This window comes from Zalophus californianus, chromosome 4, assembly GCF_009762305.2.
Source record: "Zalophus californianus isolate mZalCal1 chromosome 4, mZalCal1.pri.v2, whole genome shotgun sequence".
Lineage (NCBI taxonomy): Eukaryota > Metazoa > Chordata > Mammalia > Carnivora > Otariidae > Zalophus > Zalophus californianus.
Genome location: NC_045598.1, coordinates 81,875,684 through 81,898,733, shown reverse-complemented (window position 1 = coordinate 81,898,733; position 23,050 = coordinate 81,875,684). Strand labels below are relative to the sequence as shown.

Sequence of the window (23,050 nt, the reverse complement as noted above, 5' to 3'; positions counted from 1 at the left end):
ACTCCTCTGACATGCTCCCAGCTAAGAGCCTTTGCTCTTCCCTTGGCCTGGAGTAGTCTTTCTTACTCACAGAATGTTCTCTCTTTCTCAACTCTGAGTGTCCTGACCAGTAGGTTAAACCTTCTGTCTTGCTCCTTCTAAGCTCCTGTCCCCAGAAGCCAACTTACCATTAAAACTAATGAAACATAAGCTTCAGGGCCCTTACTTGCCCAAGTCACTTCCAAGCCCCTGTACCTAAATTTCGTATTTGTAATTTTAAATAATTTTTTTCTCAAAAAAGTTTCCTCAGTTTGTTTAAGCTTTAGGCTCCCCAGAATCTAGGTGTATCTCAGCCTGTGCTTTTCCTTTGTGGCATTTAATTAAGTAATCAGCAATGGTGTCATTAGCTCTTTAACGTCTGTCCTACTTATTACAATGCAAGCTCCTTGGGGGTGCAGACTCCTGACTGGTTTACTGCTTAATCTCTGGGTATCTGTCAAATATTTGTTGAACTAAAATAGGGGTACAGAGCTGGTGTAGTGACATGTGACAAACAAAAAGGAAGCAATTACAGAATAAATGAGAAGAGTGGCACTTTATTTGGCACCAATGAACTTGAGGTGATTAACATACAAAGTAGAAGGTTTTAAGTCAAGAATCTGATGAGGGATTGCCAAAGGTCTGACCGTGATTGGTAGGATGACACAAGGAAGGTCCAGGGGAAGGACAGTTATCAAAACCAAGTGACCACACTATTCCTAGCAGAGGGTCCAAACAAACCACTTAAAAGCCAGGTTCTTACCATTTTTTAACCTGAATTTGGGCTAGCAGTGTGTTGTGAAATTAAGTTGATGTTAGAGTGAGGAGATCTCAAGTAGGCTGAGGTAGAAAGCAGATAGTATTACAGAAATGTGTAGTAGCAGGTGGGTGTAAGTCCCTGCAGAGTGACGGTTAGCAGCACAGAATGCGATCAGGAAAGGTGGACGCCTCCTTGCAGACAAGAGATAGTCACTGACTTAGTGTCCAGTGAGGCCCAAGCCCATTCAGGGTGTACCTTTGCCAAATCCAGTTCAGAGAGGTTTAAGATCCTGAACTTGTGTCTCCAGTTTGGGATAGTTGAGGCTAGATGACAGTGTTGCTATGTAGAAGGTCAACATTGGACATTTTATATTCTTTTAACAGACGAAAGTAAGAGAAAATTCAAGAAGTGTACCTTTGTGTTCCACCAAGGGAACACCCTCCTGACCCTCTGGGGCTCTGATGCTTTTTGCCAGCTCCCACCTCCCATGGAAGCCTTCCTTCCCACTTGGGCTCTGATATACTACAGCAGGCCACCCTCCAGATGGACATCCATCTTATTGTTCTCGGGCTCTGATACCCCACGCTGGGTTCTCGAGGCTCCTCCTATATCTTCTTGGTCAGCTACCTTGCTCTGTCTCACCCAATGACTTAAAAATTACATTGATCAGGAAGGAAGGGAGAAGTAAGAAAGGGAGAAGAGGAAGAATTTTGTATCTGATTTTGTTGTATATACTGTACAAAGGTTTGTGGTTTTGCTACCTTAGTTTTTCTGAGAGTTTTTATAAAGTGATTCAGAATTTTAGAAACTACACTGCTACCACTATTCTGATAATTACTTAGTATTGTTTTTTTTCCCCTTTTCTTTCCCCCTCCCCTGCTGAAGTATAAATAGTTACTTTAAATCCTTTTATAGAAGACTGGGGAAGGGCAGGTTGGAGATTCTAATTGGATGGCTAGATGATGGATGGATGGATGGACAGACAGAGAAACTGATAGACAGTAATTGCTTATACTTACATAATATTTACTATAGTCCAATGGCACTGTTCTAAGTCATTCACTTTTATTAAGCTGATTTATAACTTAAAAAAGCAACCTATGAGTTACTTTTATGGTTTTCCACTTTTTGGAGACAAGGAAACTGAAGCGAAGGAGAGTCAAATAATATGCCGAAGACCACACATGTACTAGGTAGTAAAAGTGGGATTCAAATCCATGAAATATGCCTCCAGAGTTCCGGCTATTAACATAGACATTCTCCTTCATATAAATAAATGGGTGATAAGTAGATAATGTATGAAATTAGAAACAGCAGATTTTCTATGTCATGGCCTTCACTAGAGTACTTTATTGTGTAATCATTTAGGTAAGGTAGAATAAACTCTGGGCTAAGTGAGTAAACTAAAAAGCTGTGACTAACAGGAGTCAGAATGCATGCCCAGTTTCAGTTAATTTAACATTTCATGCTAATTCAGCAATTAAGGCTTTTTGAATGCATATAGTTGCTTGGAAATGGAATTAACTGCCTTTTAAGGTGGTGTACATCCTGTGATGAGAATATTCAAACAGAGGCCAAATGAATGTTTTCTGTTCTCTTGGTGTCACCTTAAGCAGGATTATCTCAGTTTTGAGATAATCAAAGGCCTTTTCAGATGTGTTTGGTGGGTCGATGTTTATAGATATACATAATACTGGGGAAATCTTTATTAATTAGTCTCTGAAAAGCCTTTAATGGGGATAGGTGGTTTTACAAGATTTTAATTTTACTTCAAGTTTAGAAGCTTTAAGGATGTCAAATGTTACATCTTCTTAACACACTGTACCAACTCCAGCCTTGGAATTAGCGATTGCTAATAAGTTTTGATAGTAAGAACACAGGCTCTGGACTCAAAATGCTTGGTTTCAAGACCCTACTCTCACTTATAAGATGTGAGATATAAAGCAAGTTCCTTGAATTCTTTGTAACCTCTATTTTATCATTTGTAAAATGGGAATAATGATATATCCCACTGCAAAGAGCCTAGTATAGTATCTGGCATATTGTAAGCACTCAATAAATGTTAGATATTATCATCTACTATCACAGCTAATTGTAAGCTTCCACTTACATTTTAAGAAAGATGTATAATGTAAATATGTATACAGATGCCACCTAAAGTTTATCTAATCCAAAATGTTGTTGAACTGATTTACTTTTAATTGCTGCATTTCAGCTAAACAAAGAAGTCTAAAGGAAATGTTTGAAATAGCTAAGACTAAAAAAAAGGGTGATACTGTATATAATTGTACAATCTTTTAATTAAGCTGGTAATTCCCACATGACATGTTTTTTAGATAAGTCCTATTATGTACAGTTTATACTTGAGTAGTTGGAGACAAAGAAGATTAACTGACTTCCTAAAGCATCCCCAATTCCTTAGCAGATCTGGGATTAGAACCCAGAATTTAGGCTGTGCTTTGTTCATGCTTACCATCAAACCAGCAGGGAAAAAAAAAGTAGCATGATTCATGGTAATGTTCAGATAATAAGAAGCATTTTAAAACTGAATTAGGGAATCAAAAGCCATAATGAAACCATATTAGAAAACAGGCTGGATGATCAAATGAGCTCTCACAAATGTGCAAAAGAAAAAGCAGACTCACTAATGAATAAGATGGGTAAGAAAGTCGACCGAGAAATTGCTAACTAGAATTCTTCAATTTGTTGAGGTCCCACTTAAAATTTATAAAGCAGGAAAAAAGAGGCTAAAATTTTGAACAATCAGGAAAAACAGTGAACCCTTGAAGAAACAGCTGTTGGCCTAAAGACAGGTCTATGATACACTTAGAAAGTAGTGAACTCTATTTTTAAGCCTTTGCGTGATGTGACAGACATGTTTAATGTTACGGAAATGGACTCAAGCCTCTAGTTGACCTTACTAAAAAGAAATTGTGGCATTGGAGAAATTCTAGAAGTTAGGTAAAATAATATACAAACTTGAATCATTTATAGTTTATCCCCCATCCCTCTGGTTACCATATTAAAAAGTGTTTTGCTTGTTCTTAAAAGAGTTTTTCACAGGAGACTGGTCAAGAATTCTGATTCTTCACGTAGTCTAAGAAGACTTCGAGTGAACAATTTTGTTCATTTTCGCAGGATCCATTTGTGTATTAATGAATTAATGAGCTAAATTAAAAGGAATCCTATTTAATTATTACAGACAAAATTATTTACACTTCATGTTTCTTATCATGGACTTATTTTCAGTGCAACACAATTGATTCTTAGTTAAAAAATGTTTTAAATTTTGCTTGTATGCATTCCAGGTAGCCAACTACATTTTTCTTTGCACTACAACTTCCAGTACCAGTTATCCAGAATTAGTAAGATTTGTATCTATAAAAACAGAAGCTGTGTAGGGAAGACTAAATGTGATGTCAAACAGATCTGGGTTAAAATCTGTGCTGTGTCACTTAACATACCAGGTTTGTCACAAACTCCCTTGGGCTTCGGTTTCCTTGTCTGCAAAATCGGTGTCCTACTAATCCAAGGACTGTGAGAATCAGAGATAACAAATACAAAGCACATAGAGCAGTGAGTGTCCTCTTACAAGCACCGAAGGAATATTTGCTGTTGTATCATTGTTGTTACAGATAACTCTCATTTGAGAGTCGGAATACACCTCACAAGTTAGCTATCAGGCAGAAAATGGAAGAGTTTAAATTTGACAAATGTGACCTATGTTGAATTACCAATGGTGAAAGTGTATCGAGACACAAATAAAGCTTTGCCTTTTCTTGCATGTTCCTTCCACGTTGTCAAGGCTTCTGGAGCAGATGCCCTGGAGTTAAATTTATCATGTCCACATGGCATGGGAGAAAGAGGAATGGGCCTGGCCTGCGGGCAGGTAAGGACCTCAACAGCTGCCATCACGTATTTCTGGGGGGACAAGAACAGGCCCCTGTATGGATAGTAACTCTACCTTAGGAAAGGAGATGTATGGATCAGGTGACTGGCTTGAGACTTCCAGGTCTGCATTGTTTAAATATTTAGTGCTTAAAAAGTGGAAAATGAGGGAAACTGAAATTACAGCAACTGTTTAGTTTTATTGAGGAAAATACCACATTATGTGCTTGACAGGAAGTAATATCATAACAAATAGTTTTTAAAAGCACTGAAGCAGAATTAGCTGATTTCAAATGCAATGTTCTTTATTCATTCCTGATGCTGATCCAGTTTCCCTGGAGCAATATACTGTACAAAATGCATTGTTCGTAGTGATTTTGTAGTAAATGGGGCACAGCACAAATTGCATTTTACATTTTTTAGCATATGATCATTATTCCCTAACTGTGTTTTGGGAGTTGCAAAAAGACTTTGATGCTATTTTTATTTTGGGATACAATGAATGGAACCTTCATGCTAAAATACTTTCAAAACCTAATGAATAAAATGTGGAAATATATGTTAATATGTAGAAAATACTACATCTTTATGTAACTAGATACAGTGTTGTATGTTAAGGAGCAATGTAAAAGCTTCATGCTAAAAAGGTGAGTGTTTTGCATCTAATTTGGCTTTTAAGTCCAGAGGGAAATGGTGTGAATTAAATAATATGAAATGTTGTCATTTATGACAAATTTTCTAGTCCTGGAAATTCTACTTTTGTCTTTACGTCTGGCACAGGGCCTTGTACATAGTAGGTGCTCAATTCTTTTTTTTTTTCTTTTTTCCAAATCCTTGGATTATTTGAATTAAACTCAGAGGGCAGAGGCCCTTCATTTGGAAGGGCAAAAATTTCTGCTTCTTCAAATGAACCTAGGTTGCTATTTTCATATTAGCATTCAGGGAGGATTTTAAAGTACCTTGTAAATATTTAATTAACATTCAGAATAGATTTGTGACTTAGGAAGAAACCATTCTCATGTAGCAGCAGGAGGGGAGGGCCTAGTCAAATGTTTTTCAAGTATATCCTGTGTTCCACTCACAACAGGTTACCCAGAAGATCGTCAGTGTGATGACAGAACCAAGCCTCAGAAATACTCAATAGAGGGAAAATATCATTATATTAGATCCTGACTTCTGTGAGGCAAGGCTTGAGTGACCGTGTGTCAACATGTGTACCTTGACTGAAATGAGGAAGGCTTCTAACAGGACAGCTGGAACAGGGCCTGAGGTGGTCACTGTTCTCTCTTTATAACCCTTGCACAGTATCTGAAACTTAGACCAAAGATATTTTCTAGCTACATGGATAAAAACAGCTATGGAAACATTTAAATCTATTGACTAATGTTTTAAAGAAGGATACATTTTAATATATATTCCTTGCCACAGAAGTGACAATTATTTTGAAAATGTTGCCCAAACTTGAGCTTATTTTTTAGAGTGGGCTTTGGCTCCGTGAACACATCTGAACTTAACCACTGTTAAGTGTCTTAGGGGCATCCTCTCCAGAGAGTTATTTAGCTACATAAATTTTTGCCCAGCCTTTGGCTGAATGAGGATACCAAGCATTAAAATTTTGCAGTTGAGTTAGTATTAAGATTTCTAAAACTCTTGGAAAACATATGTTCCAAAAACCATGATACCTTAGACTTAAGGAAACTTGGGAACATTGCCATTTCACTTGTTAGTTATAATCTCTAAAACTAAAACCAGTTCTTATCAGCCACATTTAGAAATTTTCTTTTGGGGGCGCCTGGGTGGCTTAGTTGTTGGGCATCTGCCTTCGGCTAGGGTCATGATCCTGGGGTCTTGGGATCGAGCCCCGCATTGGGCTCCCTGCTCCGCAGGGGGGCCTGCTTCTCCCTCTCCCACTCCTCCTGCTTGTGTTCCCTCTCTCACTGTCTCTCTCTCCATCAAAAAATAAATAAAAGCTTAAAAAAAAAGAAATCTTCTTTTGAATTATATCCTCTTTTAAATCATAGAATTGGAAAATAAAACAAATTTAATCGTTTTTGCTCCAACATATTTTAAATGATGGCTCTGCCTCAGGACACAGGAATGTTCGATATCTTAAATGGAGGGAAGGAAGAATATTAGTGCATTAAAAAAACTTTATTGTAAATCTGACTCTTTAGAGTGGGCACAGGTATGTCTGGTGCTTATTCATCTTTTTTTCCTTTACTTCTTTTTTTTTTTTTAATCTACCTCCTGTTCCCATTGCCTCTTCCTTTCTCGTTGAGGTTTGTAGTCTTGAACACTTGTAAGCTGGTGGGATGGGAAATTTGTACTCAGTGTTGGTGGACCGAGAAGCCATTCCAATTCCTCTTCCCCATTGCAGTGCGATCCTGCATTCCATCTCTTGGAAACTCCATGTGTGCCAGGCGCAGTGCCGTGCACATCGCCAGAGCCTGATAAGTGTTTGCTTCATGAATGAAACAAACTGACATTAGCTCCATGCCTAGAATATTTACCTATTGGAAACACTCTCTTGTACTTTTTCCACTTTTGGTGTTTCCAGAAATCATCATAATTTTAGCCCCTTAAGAAGAGGCAGAGTATCACAGTATAGTATAATTTCCTCTCTAAGCATGTTTTTTCCTCCATTATGTCATATATTTTCTCACCAATATTTCACAAGGGAAAAATACTGCCTTTGCATCTAAGTGATTTTATATTAACCACATATGTATATACTTAAATATATATTTATATATTTAAACTCTTTATAAATGTTCCCGTAAGTGACCAAATATTGTGAAATTTTTGAACAGAGAAGGCTATAACCTCTACTCCACAATATATAGAAGTCATTTATTTACAGAATTTGTAGAAATAAAGAAAATCTCAAGCTGACCTTGGGAATTTGCATTTATATTTCCTGCAAAGTGAAATGGAAAAAAACCCCCATAACTTTGATGCTCAAGTGAAGGTGAAAATATGCTCTAGCTTTAGTTGTGTACACTCTAAAGAGTCAGGAGTATATTACAACATGAAAAAAAAATTTAGTTTTCTTGTCCTCACAATAACCCTCTGAATAGGCCGAGTTTTTATCCCATTGTACAACAAGGGCAATAATAAAATAAGAACCAAACCAAACTAAAACAACACCAACAAAAAAATGAAGCCTCCATGCTTCCCAGGTCACAAATCTGGTCAACAGTTGCCAAGGCCTGAGCTTTAATTAGCATGTAAGCCTGAATATAGATAGATAAATCACTGAGAACACTTCTTAATAAATTGGTATTCCAGTGTAAGCATTAAAATATATATTATTATGAACTGAAAGTGCATACAGGACTAAGTTATCTCCAAAGTCTTTTGTAGGTCTAAATTCCCATTTCTCAAAATATATAAAAACACAAGCAAGGGGCACCTGGGTGGCTCAGTTGGTTAAGCGTCTGCCTTCGGCTCAGGTCATGATCCCCAGGGTCCTGGGATCGAGCCCTGCATCGGGCTCCCTGTTCAGCAGGAAGCCTGCTTCTTCCTCTCCCACTCCCCCTGCTTGTGCTCTCTCTCTTTCTGTCTCTCTGTCAAAAAAAAAAAAAAAATCCTTAAACACACACACACACACACACACACACACACACACACACACATACACGCAAACCTGAATCTACTTTGTAGATGTTGCATCTCTCTGGAATAAGGGAGCCTCCCTGATGTCTTAACATTCAGATTTAAAGTTGTCTATGTGCAGTCTATGTGAGCCAGTTTCCTGTGCTGGCATATTACTTTATAAATGTAATTATAATCAATTCTATAAAATTCAGATAAAATGGCACCTCTTTGAGGTCTTCTCCTTTTCCTAAATATAAAGTGTTCTGATGGCATTGGGTGAATACCCCTCTTTTGTCTTTGACTATTTTTAATTCCATCTTGCAGAAACTTTTAAAGTAAATTCAGACAAAAGCTGAAGAAACTCAACTTTCTGTTGTGTTTGTTTCCGAAATTATTACCAACATTTGAAAAATAGGTAGATTTGACAGAAACATCCTCTTTCTTACTTCTCCTGAACTATGGGAAGACATGGCCACAGGTGGCCTGCATTGCCATGTAGCAGTGAGGAACTAGAGCTTTCTTGCTTTCCTATAACACTCTCTGTGGTTCGTGTAAATAGCAGCAAACGTTTGACCAAGGGTAAGTGCTTTTTCCCAAACATGGATTTGATCAGTATGTGCCTCTACAAATCAACCTTTAAATATCCAAACCAACCCTTGCCAGAATTTTTGCTTCCTTTCTAGGTTCCTGACATCTAAGAGTCTGTAAACTGCCTTCTTTAGCCAGCAGTACCTTTAATTCTTAGACCCTCCATCAGCTACGAAAAGAAAAAATAGCTGATGGAGGTTGTAGATGGAAGGTGTGGGCTAAGATGCCTTGCCACCTTCCTTTTTTTATCTTCCACAAGGCACAGAGGAAGAGCAAGAGGCAGCATGCTCCTCAGGACTTCTCAGGTACTAGCTGTATAGTCCTCTTGAAATGGTTTTTTGCCCCCTGCCGTCAGAAAATGCCAAGTTTTAAAGCTTTTTCTTATTTTTCACACAAATTGTTTACTTTTTTGCCTTGTGTCAATGATGTGACATAGTAAAGTACAGACTTCTAGAACTGAGGGTAACCTGAAAGATTTTCCAGTTTGACCCCCTTGTTTACAGGAAAGGAATCAGGGACTGGGAAGATACTTGATTTGCCGTTGCCTGAGGAAACCAACTAGCAAGCTCCATAGTCTTCCATGCCCTTGTCACTGACCCGCATCTGGCGCTCTGTTCACTATTTCCTCCGGGTCATTTGGGTGTATCCAAATCTCTGGTTAAACTGAATAAGCCAGTTCAGTGCCCTGGGAACTCCTGACTCCATACCTTTCTGCAAACTATTATTTACTCTGCCTGGAATTCATATCTTTTCAACTGAAATTATCCAAATAGAAATCACCTGTCTAATTCTATTTTAAATGACATCTAATCTATTAACTGAGTATGTCTTACCAGTCAACCAAACTTTCCATGAGAAAGAAAAAAGAATATATTGTATGTGAACAGGTTTAAAGGTGGAAACTAGAAGCATACTCTCGTTGGACTCTCTGGTGACCTAGAGATTGAATTGCTGTCAATGAATTTGAATTTCTTCACCTGACAATTCTAAGAGGCTACAAAGATGTTATTTCCCTGGCCCTTACAGGATTCCCATTTTTTGGTAGTTTGGATGCCTTCCTTGTAGGTGTGATTACTAAAGAGTGCACACCTATTTCAGTAAGGAGGCCTTTGAATGGAAGATTCCAAAATGACAGTGTAATCGGAGGGAAGGCTACTCTAGCTTCACAGTTAAAGCAATGTCCTGAAGAAAGATGGCGGTGCCACTGTTACTACCTGATACACCTTGCTATCTCACAGCCCCTCCATTTATTTACACACATCCTCTGCATAGAATTTCTAAACACTGAAATGTTTAACTCAAACAGTCTTAACATTAATTTTATCATCAGGAAATAGATATGCAGTCCTGCTTTCATGGTGATTTAGCTAAGTAAGAGCAAACATTTCAAAGTGGTAAATCTTAAGACGTTTACTGATCTTAAATAATTATTGACTTAAATTAAGATCACCCAAACAATGCTTTGATATTTCCCTCATGATCTGTTCTGTGTCCAATTTAATTTATACAAACTCTGTATGCCTATTAAAAAAGGAGAGAGAAAGGCTTTGTTTCTGTTACAACATGCCAACATTTTTCATAAAACATTAACCACAGATTATTACTCTTACCCTTGCCAGAGAGCAGACGTCTGTCACCAGGAAGAGAATCCAAAACTGAGTGTGAGGACCACATTGCCCCAGATGTGCTAGCATTTCCCTTGGGAAATAAAACCTTCCTCCAGCAGCTGGGTTAACAGACCCCCTATCTCATATGCAATACAGGGTCCAGTGAGCAATGACCACAATCTGCCTGGATTAGGACCCCATCAGATGTTTGTGGAGGGGACAATATAAAGATATGGGTTTTAAAGCCAACACAACTGACAAGTCATAGTACTACCTATATTTCCCAGAGGAATGAAATTCAGGAACTCAGGAGGATGAGACACCCCAAAGGCTAGAGAAAAGAATATGGGAGCCCCATCAGTGGTAAAATACAACTGAAGCCACAGTGACCTCCTTGACCTCTTTTTGGGGGGTCTAAGGGGAGGATCACTGCTGAGTTAGATTTACTTTTTGCTACTGGTCTGGTACATGCCCATCAGATGTCCTCTGTTTAAGGTTCTTGATTCCTCTCACTCCTTTTAACTCTCTAGCCCCTATAAAATACATGTGTGACAAGGTGCCACATTGTCCTGAAAGTGATGTTTAATCTTGCTCTAATTAGCTTGGCCAAATGTAACTTCGGGCTAGGGAGTTGGAACTAAGGTCTATCAATTGAATCGATAAATACGGGATAGGCTAGGTTGACTTCAAGGCTAGGTCAGCTTCAGTGGATGGAGTCCCTGAAACATCACATTCACAGGTTTGGAAATCATTATGTCGTGAAGTAACATCATTTCATGGAGAGCTATGAGAAATAACTGCATGATATAAGCTTCTGCAGAAGTGACTGAAATCTGATATTATCCGTATACATTTAACTTACCCTGTTCTCTTTTATTTTCCTTGTGGCGTTATAATTTTAGAAGTGCTTTAAAATAAATTATCAACTTGTTTATGAGAAAAATTTTGTATCTCTGATCAAAAAGAAATATTTGCTTTATACTGTATTATGTTGCCCAACTTTTATTTGAGTTTAATTCTCAACCATTTGTGTAGACATGGGTGCTTGCATAAGTAGATAACTACAGGAGTTCTGTAAGAAGCATTTATATAACTGCCAATATTTTGCCATAAGCTGATTCTCTCTGAGTTTTTCAGTTTTAGTTATTAATGTTGGTTAATGATATAAAATGATTGCTTCCTTTCAAAAATTTTAAATTTTTAGCAGAAAACAATGCCATTTAAATCTAAGTGAAATATCAGTTGTAGGTCAGGGAGTATCACTGTTTATGTCTATGACAACAATCATGTGGCAGTTAAAAAACTTATATGCAGTACAAAGAGGTGGATCACTGGTGAATGGTTGCAGGAAAGACATTTTAAATGTGGGTTTTTTTTTTTTTAACTTGGTGTGGCTTTTACTGTACTCATCACTTGTTATAGTCCCCAAATCTAGCAGCAACAGCATTTTACAATTTTTTTTTAATCACCCTCAGACGATCATATCCCAGTGACTTTGAGAAGCATAGCAGGGTTTTCTATATGCCTGCTGACTTATAGCATAAAGATAAACTGAAAATGTCTTTGGCCCAAAGAGAGACACAGGAGTAGGGTAGGGAGAGGCTATGATCTTAATCAGTGGTATCACGCAGTTTGCCTAGCATAATGTCACACCAAAATAACAGGCATTAGCGGTGCAGAGTAGAAACAGTGTTGGAAACCAGAATTACCTGCAATGAAGTGAAGGGTCTAGTCATGGATCCAACTAGCCTAGAATATTTGGAACAACTGGCAAACAAGACTGAGTCATTTATTAACAGGCACAAAAGACTCAGGAGTAAAGGACACTGCATATTAAGCTAAAAAAGCAAGATTGGACCAAAACCTAGTAAGCACTCAGGAGCTAAGAGATTCAGAGGCAGCCAAGTTTACAATAAGGCAAGAGAAAGGATAATGAGTAAGACAGATCAAAGGAAGGCATAAGAGCCACCACTTTCAAGAAGACCTTAAAATTAAGGCAACTTGTGCCTCAGAGATCAAGTTTTTATACATTTCCCACTGGGGTAGAAGCAGCCTTCTAGAGTGCAATCAGTTTAAGGCTTCCAGCTGGGAGAAGGTGAGCAATGTAGGAAGGAAGCATGTGGACTTGCCTGACTACTGAAGGAAATATTGCTTCCCCCCCCAAAAAAAAGTAAGTCAAGGGAAGTAGATTTATTAAAATCATGACATTTTTACAGCCCAGGAGTATTGATTCAAGATGGAAGACTCTGGCTTTTGTTAACTATCGTTTAGCAGCCCCATTCCCAGAGAACTATCATGACCCCCCTCAGATACACATGAGGTGGTGCTTACTGATAATAACAGATTTTATACAAACATGAAGTCTGTCTTGATGTTGATTACATTGCAGAAGTCTTAATGACAGTCGTGTTTTATAGCTAACTTTGTTTTTGTTCTTTCACCAAAAAATCACTTCATTAAGTAGCATTATGATTAATAAATCTACGTTGTACAAAAAAGTTTTGTTTAAGGAGATACCAATTTAAAGCACGAGTATCAATTTTAGACACTTTGAGATGTTCTGAACGTCTTTCTTTCCTCATGTTATTTGCTATTTATGTTTTCTAGTTGGAGTGTTTTCTCTCCCTACCTGTTGTTACTGGGTGTATTCAGTTTTAAAAGTCTTCATAGATCAAGTTGCAAAATCAGTTATACCTAATGTATGTTAGTGACTCATCGGAGAGTAGCATACAGATTTTTTCTCTTATTTGTGAAACTTTTGGCCGTCTATCAAATGGATGGAGATCTCTATTGCCAGTTTTTGTTTATCAATGTCTTTTTTTTCTTGACAACACCAGAAATCATATGGCAACATAGTAGGCACATCATTCCTGTTTATCCTATAACCGTGTTTTGCTGAATGTGGGAGAACTTGGTACATGAAGGAACAATTGAATCCCTTCACTTTTAGTGTCTGTTCTCTATTCCTCTATCCCATGTTCACTCTTGATTTTCCTACATTCTGTTACCTCAGTCTCAAACTTTTAGAGAACAGCCTTTCTATTTAGGAGATACAGGTTATAGAGACCCCATAGTATTCATTGCACTCCCAACCTCAAATACTTCTTCTGTACTTTTATTCATTTAACAAATATTTAGGATATCTACTATGTACCAAGAATTGTCTGAAAAGCTGAGAGTATAATAATGAGCAAAAACAGACATGTTTTCTGTTCTCAGGGATCCTTCCATTTAGTAGAGTAGACATATATTGGACAAATAACCCTACAAACAATAGAGTATAACTGGCATAGTAACCATGAAGTAGTGGTCCATGATACTTGAAAAGCATATAATGTGAAGTTTCTGGACTACTTGGAAGGGTCAAGGAAGGATTTAAGGAAGTGATGTTAGATCTGATACCTGAAATATTTAGAGGATTTTTAACTAAGTGAAATGATTGGGGTGGGTTAGAGCATTCCAGGCAGTGGAAACGGCATGAGCAAAAGCCCTGTGGTCGAAACAAGGCGTGTTGAAGGGCAAAAGAAGAATAGGGTGCTTAGAGCACACACATGTGGCACAAGATGGTGTTGGAGAGGAAAAAATAGACTATATAAGAGCCCATAAGTCACACCTTGTTAAGCCTTTTGATCTTGTCCCACAGCAACGGAAAATTTAAAAGGTTTGTCTGTGTGTGTGTGTGTGTGTGTACGTGTGTGCACAAGCCTGTGCATGTGTTTGGTGGGTGGCATGGTTACAATGGTGGGGTGATATGATTGTGTTTCCATTTTGAGAGAAGAGAATTAGAAGAGCATGAGAATGGACCTAAGAAGGCTGTCTAGAATAACCTTGCAGTTGTTCATGTAAAATATAATGGTGCTATGCTGAGCACTGTGAATTGTGTAAGACTGTTGAATCACAGACCTGTACCTCTGAAACAAATAATACATTATATGTTAAAAAAAAAAAAGGTAGCAGGAAGGGAAAAATGAAGGGGGGGAAATCAGAGGAGGAGACGAACCATGAAAGACTATGGACTCTGAGAAACAAACTGAGGGTTCTAGAGGGGAGGGGGTGGGGGGATGGGTTAGCCTGGTGATGGGTATTAAAGAGGGCACGTACTGCATGGAGCACTCGGTGTTATACACAAACAATGAATCATGGAACACTACATCAAAAACTAATGATGTAATGTATTGTGATTAATATAACATAATAAAATAAAAATATATATAATGGTGGTTTACAGCTTAGATTAGAGAAGTGATTGTAGAGAAAGAGAAATGGATATGCCAGAGATAGGGAATATATCCAACAGCATTTGAGAATGGGTTGGCTATGGGTTTTGAGGGAAAAACAAATGGGAAGATGGTTTTTAGTTTTCTGTGGTGTGCAGATGGAGCAATTCTGGTATTATAAACTAAGACAGCTGTATTAGCTGATGTAACTGATGGTATGAGGTTGAAGTTGACTTCGTGATTGTCAGGAAAGCAGATGATGTCCTCAGCATTCTCACTCTTACTTTCTCTTCTTTATTCCATGGTGTAGTGGATGACTCATTCTTCCCCATGACAGATAAGCATTTTTAATCCATCTAATGACCTAGCCTCAGATAAATCTGTTGTTCCTCATCCCAGTTCCCAGGGGATCTGCACTTTTCTACCCCTAGACTATTTACTGATATCTGTGATTCTGGTATTTTCTGTATACTCTCTCTAATTCCCACTACTAAGCTCTTAGCAAAAACTTTCTTTTAAATGAATCTGTCCTTATTTTAAACAATTTAAAAACTTACCCATAAAGCATTTTGAATATTAAACATATCACGCTCTCATAGAGATGATGGATATAGGATAAAGTGAAATACAATTTTTCCAGTATCTAATAAATAAGGAGTTATATTGAGATGGCAACAATGCAAGTATAGTTACTATGATATAGATATATCCCAAGAGAACAGATTCATAAAAGATTATAAAAATTGAGTTTGTTCACTTAGTGTGCCTTGTATTCTAAGACTTGTGCTGGCTCTTTCCACACATGAGATCACACCCAATCCTCAATCAACTTTGAGGGGGAAAATAAAACATTCTCCATATTTACAGACAGAGGACCTGAGGCTGGAGTGACTTGCTCCACATTGAATCCCCAGGGATTAATGTTATTATGGTACATGGTAGGTTCCATAAATAATCTTTGGACAGATTAATGAAGGTTTAAATGAATGAATAATCGAATTAAGTCTTCATACGAAATGTGTTCTTTGTGTATGTGTGTGTGCCATTGGCAATGAGAAGATCCTGAGCAGAGTGGTTTATGAATATGACTCAGTATAGCAGTTCTTGTTTTTTTGTAAGTTAAGACTTATATTTCAAGTCATTTTACTTCCCTCTAAAACCAATCTCAATACATTGTTCTGATTTTTTTGTCATCTCTCCACCTCAACCATGTTAGGTGTCATGTGTCTGCTTTCTCCAGTTTGTGTCTTGAATCCATTCTAAATATGTTTATCCAGAGGTTCATACTATTTATATATACATATCATTCACAATTCCCTGTGCCCTGGACAGGAGTCTATCTCCTTTTCAAATATTCTGTCTTTGGAACTCAGTAATCTTTTGCTGTTGTTAAGAATGAGCATTTTTTACATGTTACCACAGGAATTCAGAGGATGAAAGAGATCAAAATGGCTGACTCTGTTCCTTTTGCAAACTCGCTATCCAGAAGATAAGCTGCCTCAGCCTGGCCTCCAGGAAATTAAGGACTTTATTTTCACCTGTTTCCGTGCCCACTGCCTAATGGCAAATAGTTCTAGATTATAAATGCTCATGTCGCCTCATACGTTATTTGAGAGCAGAGATGATACCTGCCATGCTGCTTGGCAGGCTCTGTCTGATATAAGGTCTAACTACTGTAATCCTCACCACAACTCTATGATGTATTTACTATTATTGTGCCCACTTTACAGATGGGAGAACCCAGAGACAGAAGGTGTAAGTAACGTGGCAGGGTCGCACAGCAAGTAAATGCCTGCCTCCGGATTCAAATCCCGGCCTGTGGCTCAAGAGCATGTGCTCCTAGCCTTGGGCACCACTGCCTCTCCAGAAAGAAAATTCCTGGCTTTACTAAGCACAGAAATTATTGATACATATCTTAATGATGCATCTCTCTTTGAAAATAGTGCTATTTATCGCTTCTCAGCCTTTTGGCTAAGATCAAGTGAAAATAGTGCTATTTGTGGAAGTAATGAAAGCTCCTCTGTATAATGAAAAGGCCAGTTTCCTCAAAATAACTGGTAAAAAAATTTGAACGATCTTTATTTTTATGTGTTATTAATTTTTTTCTGCATCCAAATTCAGTTTTAAAGGGAAACCCTGAAAGTTTTTTTTTTTTTTAATTTATGGACATGATTAAAACATAGTGCAATTTTACAGTCATGGATGTTAATTGTCGACGTCTGTTTTTATTTTAAGAAATCATTTTTTTCGTTGTTTAAATTTGACATCACCCCTTCCATAAAGGAGACAATCGGTGGTATCAGGCATGAAGAAACTACTCCTGCTAGTTGGTGATTACTCGGGAGCTGCTGAAGAGGGGTGAAGAATCCCCACAGAAGTGGCCAAGGGGAATTCACCCCTTCTTCGAATGGTGGAGAACACTACACAGGCAGAGCACCATCGAGCCCCATCGGTGGTTCTGCCCTTGCCTGCCATTCCACAGCCCTACCCCTGTACAAAGGGTAGCTCATTAAGCCATCCAGCGGTGGGGGAGTATTTTCATATAGCTGTTGCCCTTTCTAACAGCCCAGCAGTGAGTGACCGTAATAAATTATGTACTGCTCTGTCAGACTGTGACACAATGCACTGCCGGAACAGCGGGGGTGTTAGAAAATCCATTATTTGAAATTTTTGTTTCTTTTTCTTACTAGATTCCATGCTGTTCTTTTCCTGTCATCTTGTTCCTTTTTTTCCTATCTATTGTTTTGAGGGTTTTGTGTCTGACAGTTCTTTTCTGCTGCTGGTTTTGTCCTTTTTGTTACCTTGTTTCTGCCTTCGTGGGCTCCCCCCCCCCCTTGGTCTTGTGTGTTGTGAGCCTCGTTCTCCTATTCTGTCATGCAGTCATTTGCTTTACTTTTCTTTCTCTTTCTGCCTTATTGTCTCATATAATGCAGAAAAACAAATTCTCTTTTTGTCGGCATTCTTTTACATGGTGTTATGTGGTTGTCATTTTCCCTTCAGGATAGATGCACTGCACTGTATGTACTACTCGTTTTGGTTCCAAGAATCCAAAATACATGTCCAGAGGAGTGCCAAGGCTGATGGCAATAAAAAACAATCAAAGCAACCAGTAGAATAGTTTTTTGGAAACGGCACAGACCTATTTCTTTCCTGTAGATCAATTCACAGAATCTGTAAATTTTTGTTCCTAATTTTAGATTATTCGATTTCTTTCTCCGAGTAGATCTAATCCAAAGTGGCAATTGTTTTGACACTATTTCTTGCAAATCTACCTACCTGCTATTTCCATAATTGTTTTTCCATTGATGAAACACTGCCTGAAAAGATAGTTCTGGTAGTTGGAACACCCACCGATTTAGTTAATCCACTAGGTATTAATTGAGCAACTATAATGTGTCAGGAATGGTGCAGGTGCTTTGGATATTGGACACCATCAGTTTTTTTCTTTTTGCATTCTCTATTTGCTCATGTCCCTTACCCCTAACTTCTTTCTGTGGACATATCACATATTGTCATTTGTCATCCTGCCTTCCCCACTTTGTCTTCCTTGACTCCTTTGGACCTAGCATTCCTCGTTTTTATGTAGATTTATTTACAAAGAACTTGTGATTTTTCTACCTAAATTCACTGCTTTGGATTAGAAAGTTCAAATCTTCTTGGCAGTGAACACCTGAGAATGTGCCAGATTCTTCAAACCCATTTTTTGGGTTGCAATTAAAAAATTAATAAACAGAAATGATTACCTGACCTCTGGTGTGGCTATAGATTTTTATAATATTTGCAGTAGCTGAATTTAATTATGTCAATATGTATACTTATTAAATATCAATGAACTAAATAAACATCTACAATTAAACTCTTCCTTTCACAGTACTTAGTTCCTTGTTCCTTTTAAATGTTTTTCTCTCTATTTGCTTTTATTTGCTCGCTTATTTTCTCATTTTGTAAACATACTATCTTGTAACCCGTTTCTCCTGAATCACCATGGATACTTGGTTTCTACCTCTGTTGTATTTTTATATTTCCTCTATTTTTTTACTGTATTTTATTCCAGGGTTATTGCTGTTCTGACTTTTGTTGTAGTTGTTATTTGATGATTGACTGATTTTTTTTTAGAGAAAGAGAGAGGGGCAGAGGCAGAGGGAGAGAGAGAGAGAATCTTAAGCAGGCTCCACTCCCAGCACAGAGCCTGACACGGGGCTTGATCTCAAGACCCTGAGATCATGACCTGAGCTGAAATCAAGAATTAGACACTTAACTGACTGGGCCACCCAGGGGCCCTTGTAGTTGTTATTTTAAATAAGAATTGCTATGATAGCTCAAAAAAAGTTAGCTTACTGTTTTCTACTGCTTAAATGATTTCTTCTGTCTCTGTACTGGTTTCCTTTATATTTTTAATCTCTTTACCTTTCCTCAAGTCTCCAGATTTCCAACTAAGTGTTTTCATGTTTTCTTTATTCTGTAATTTCTTTTTCTCTTTTCTTGCCACTTTGAATTCTACCCCTTGACTTTTTCTATATCAGTTTTTTTCCCATTTTTTTTTAAGAAACACTGGTCCCTTTAACATCACTTTGCAAATGCATGGGGATGACTTCTCTTATTTTATTTTTACTAATTGACCTTTCAGAGTAAACTCCCAAACATGTAATATAGTTCATTCTATACACCCACAGGTCAGTTGTCCTGTCAGCTTCCAGATGAAGTGAAATGCTTATGTTAGAGTCTCATATATTGCACATTTCCAATTTTTAATTATTTTCTTCTTAGTTGGGAGAAAGTAGAGGGGAGGGATAGATATAGAGAGCTATGAAATAGTTGTAAAAGGGAAAGGGAGACAATAGACTGAAAGTCAATAAGTAAATTGGATATTTAGAACACTTGCATTCTTAAAGGATGTTACCGGGAAAATACTTTTGGTGACAGGATAGAAGATGAGAAGATCAGGAACCTCTCACAGATTTGTTCCTATGGGCCAGGGCTCTTACAGCTGATTCCCCCAAACAACCCTGGCTTTTGCATGAAGTGCATCCAGTTCACCCTGTAGAATTTCATCTGTGTCATTACTAAATGGCTCCACCCTGACAAGGCACTGTTGCTAGTTTGCATGCTTTTGACACGGTGCGCTAATTTTTAAAAATTAACAGTATTAGTCTCTTTTGAATCTGCTGTTGCATTTTTATTAGCCAGATGCCACTTATGACATAAACGCTTGAGTGGTAGTATTTTGAAATCAGTATACAAAACAATATGAAATAATTATGTTATATATTTTTATTTTTATTCTGATTTTGTGACCTGTAGCATCATTAATAAGTGAAGCTCAGTTCTTCCTGGGCCTTGACTAGTCAGTGCCAATTTTAAAATACAACCTGTCATCTTTAAAAACAACCTCTCTAAAAATAAGCTATTAATTTATCGGTTAATTTATTTCACTGATCCCTCTACCCAAAGCTTTTATATAACCCTGGATTTGTCAGACAAGGTATCTGTCTACTAAAGTAGCCCAGTTTTATATATAGATGACCAAATATAAAAATGTTATGGGCAACCCACATTCCAGTATAAATTGTGAACATAAAAAGAGAGAAAGTAGATCAATTTGGAGGACTAGATTATTAAATTGTGTGTGTGTGTGTGTGTGTCTATGGTTGTATATAGTACTAATCTTCAAATTAGGAAGCTTTTAAGTCTGGCATTTTAACTAAATCTAATGACTTGAGTATTTAATTCCTTCCTTCTCACCACGAACAGCCTAGCCAGTATTATATGGAGTTTACTTTTACTTAGTTAAAAAGGTTTCAATATCCTCATGACTTTCTTTTTCTTTGGTCACCCTCCCAGTCATTCTTACCTCTCCCTCTCACAGCCCTCAATATGGATTGTTTTCAGGTCTGAGACTCCTTTCATCTCACTGAATTTTAATTTTTCTTCTCATGTATAACTTTATCTTTCTATTTATTTCTTCAATTATATTTTTCTTCTTTTTGTTTACCTGGAATTTTTCTTGTTTGAATCTGCCTTATGGTTTCTGATTCTCTTAGAATCATTACTACTGTTTTTGATAAGAATTTGTAAGGTTGGCTTACATTGCTAACAACAAATAGTTCTCATTCTTTGAGAGTTCATTATACGTGTTAGGTAGATTATATTATTTAATTCTCAACCAACCCTCTGCGCTACTACTAACATTATCCCTACTTTTGCAGATAAAGAAATCAAAGCATAGAAAGGTTAGGTAACTTGTTCAAAATCCTGCAGGCCGGAAATGGCCAAGCCAGGACTCAGGGTCAGAGTATCTGACTGCAAGCTTGCACCCTTTTATCATTACTTCATAGCTCCTCTTGTAAAATGATGCTGGGTTACATTAATTTGCTTTTAATCTTGATGTAAGAATGGGTGATTTCCTTACTGTATCTTTATTTATCATTATTTCTAATGAGAGCAGATTTATGACTGTAGTGGGGAATGGGTACGGTGGGGGGTGTTGAATCCTATAGTGTTAACATTTTGGTCCATATTCTCCTTGCCATACCTTCTTGGGTTCCTTCTGCCCACCACCATGTGAGATTAGCTTATACATGAAAGTAATTCTTGTCCTATCTCCACTATTAGAGTAAACATTTGCAAAGGGCAAGGTCTGTATCATCTTCTTTTCCATGTCCTTCACATTTCCTTGTACATGAATAGTTTCCAGATAAAGGGCCACAATTATAAACCCTGGCAGATGAGCATTCTCAAGTGCTTCTGCTGTTCAGTGCTCCTGTTACATGTTTTTGCTCATACTACAGGAGGAAAAAGGCAAGACATACTCATCTTTGGTGTAGGTCGAATAGAGACATGTTAAAGCCCTTCCCAAGTGGTCTGTTTTGCAAGAACTTCATTCAGTTTTACACATTTTTATTTTCCTCATTCACTGGAATAGAGTACAAACGAAAAGCAGAGTAACTTGGCTAAGCAGGTAACTATTTATTTTGTAGAGTCCAACAATCACATATACTCGAAAAGATTTTGTAGAATTTTTAATAAATACTTCGAAAGAGCTTATGTTTTTATTTTGAATTACAATTCGACAACATTTAATCCCTTGTTATTGCTTTGTCAGACTTTTAATTGAATTATCCAAAACATGAAACAAAAGGAAAGAATTGTAGATAGCACAGTAATATTAGCAGAATTACCGGAGTGCTGAGAATTATTAAAGAGGACATTATGTTTGTTAATCGGGCATTTAATTTTGCTTCTCTTTGTTGATGGAAAACATCCTCTTGGAAAGGATTTTTTCAAAAACCTTAATTGTGACAATGCTTTCTTAACATCCATGAATATACTGTACAGCAAAAGCTGTTTGAAACCTAATTAGTCAAAAATTGATTCCTAATTTCCATTTTAACTCTAGGATGGCTGACCAGCCTCCCAGTCAGATTGGTCATTAGTGCACAGGAAAAAGCAGATCTTCCAGAAGTGGCTTAAAAAATGAAAAGTGCTTGGAGGAAAGATTTTAAACTATTACAAACTAGCAAAAAAAGGAATACTCTCTCGACTCATGTTATGAGGCAGACATAACCTTCGTATTGAAATGTCAGTGTTAGAAAGGAAATTGCAGGCTACTCTCACTCATAAACATTGATAGGAAACACCAAACAAAATATTAACATGTTGAGTCCAGCAATGCGTAAAAAAGGTGAACATGGCATGACCATGTGGGCTTACTTCAATAAAGCAAGGTTGGTTTAAACACCCCCCCCCAATCAACTAATGTAAATCATTACATAAACAGGTAGATCTGTATGTCTTAATCCAGGGAAATAAGTGAAGAACAAGTTTCACATATATCAATGTGTGTTGTGTGTATACATACATATATAGAAGCAGTTGAATTTTTGTTCAATAATAATATATAAGTATGTATGGTTACACCTACATAAACGTGGCTGGAGACTGAAAAGGATGCACATTAATGCTCCTAGCGGAGAGAAACTCTAAGATTAGGAAGGGGGAATTTTATTTCTTATTTTGTACAATTGTCTGAATAGGAACGATTGTTAATTATTGTGTTTAAAAATATAACTATCTCAATAAGTCAGGTTTTAAAAGGACATTTTTATGTTTGATTGCACAGGATGTGACTCTGTAGTTAAAATAATTTCACTACCATTAGTGTAATTAAGCTAGGAAATGCTATTATGTGGCATTAACTCAGGCCCAAATGTTGGTCTGTCTACCCAAAGAATAAACCGGGTGTATTTGAAATTATATTGCCCCATTTCCAAAATTCCTTAGAATAGTTATTGACAAGTACAGGTAAACTTTTGGGAAGAGTGTCGGGTTTTGCTTTTGTTTTTGTTTTTGGGGGCTTTTTTTTTTTTTAGAAACAA

At 37.3% G+C, this 23,050-nt stretch overlaps 1 protein-coding gene across 2 annotated transcripts in view; it reads left to right on the top strand.

The window, feature by feature from the left end:
• DPYD (dihydropyrimidine dehydrogenase) overlaps window positions 1–23,050 on the top strand; it is a 795,521-nt gene that overhangs the window by 525,403 nt on the left and 247,068 nt on the right. The window contains exons 16-17 of one of the 2 annotated variants that reach the window (XM_027618382.1): window positions 4,584–4,667; window positions 5,754–6,519. In XM_027618382.1, coding sequence (XP_027474183.1) covers window positions 4,584–4,667; window positions 5,754–5,810 — 141 coding nt within the window. In that variant the 3' untranslated portion in view covers window positions 5,811–6,519. Of the gene's footprint in view, window positions 1–4,583; window positions 4,668–5,753; window positions 6,520–23,050 lie in introns of those variants that run through there. The other variant, XM_027618372.2, reaches the window with a different exon arrangement.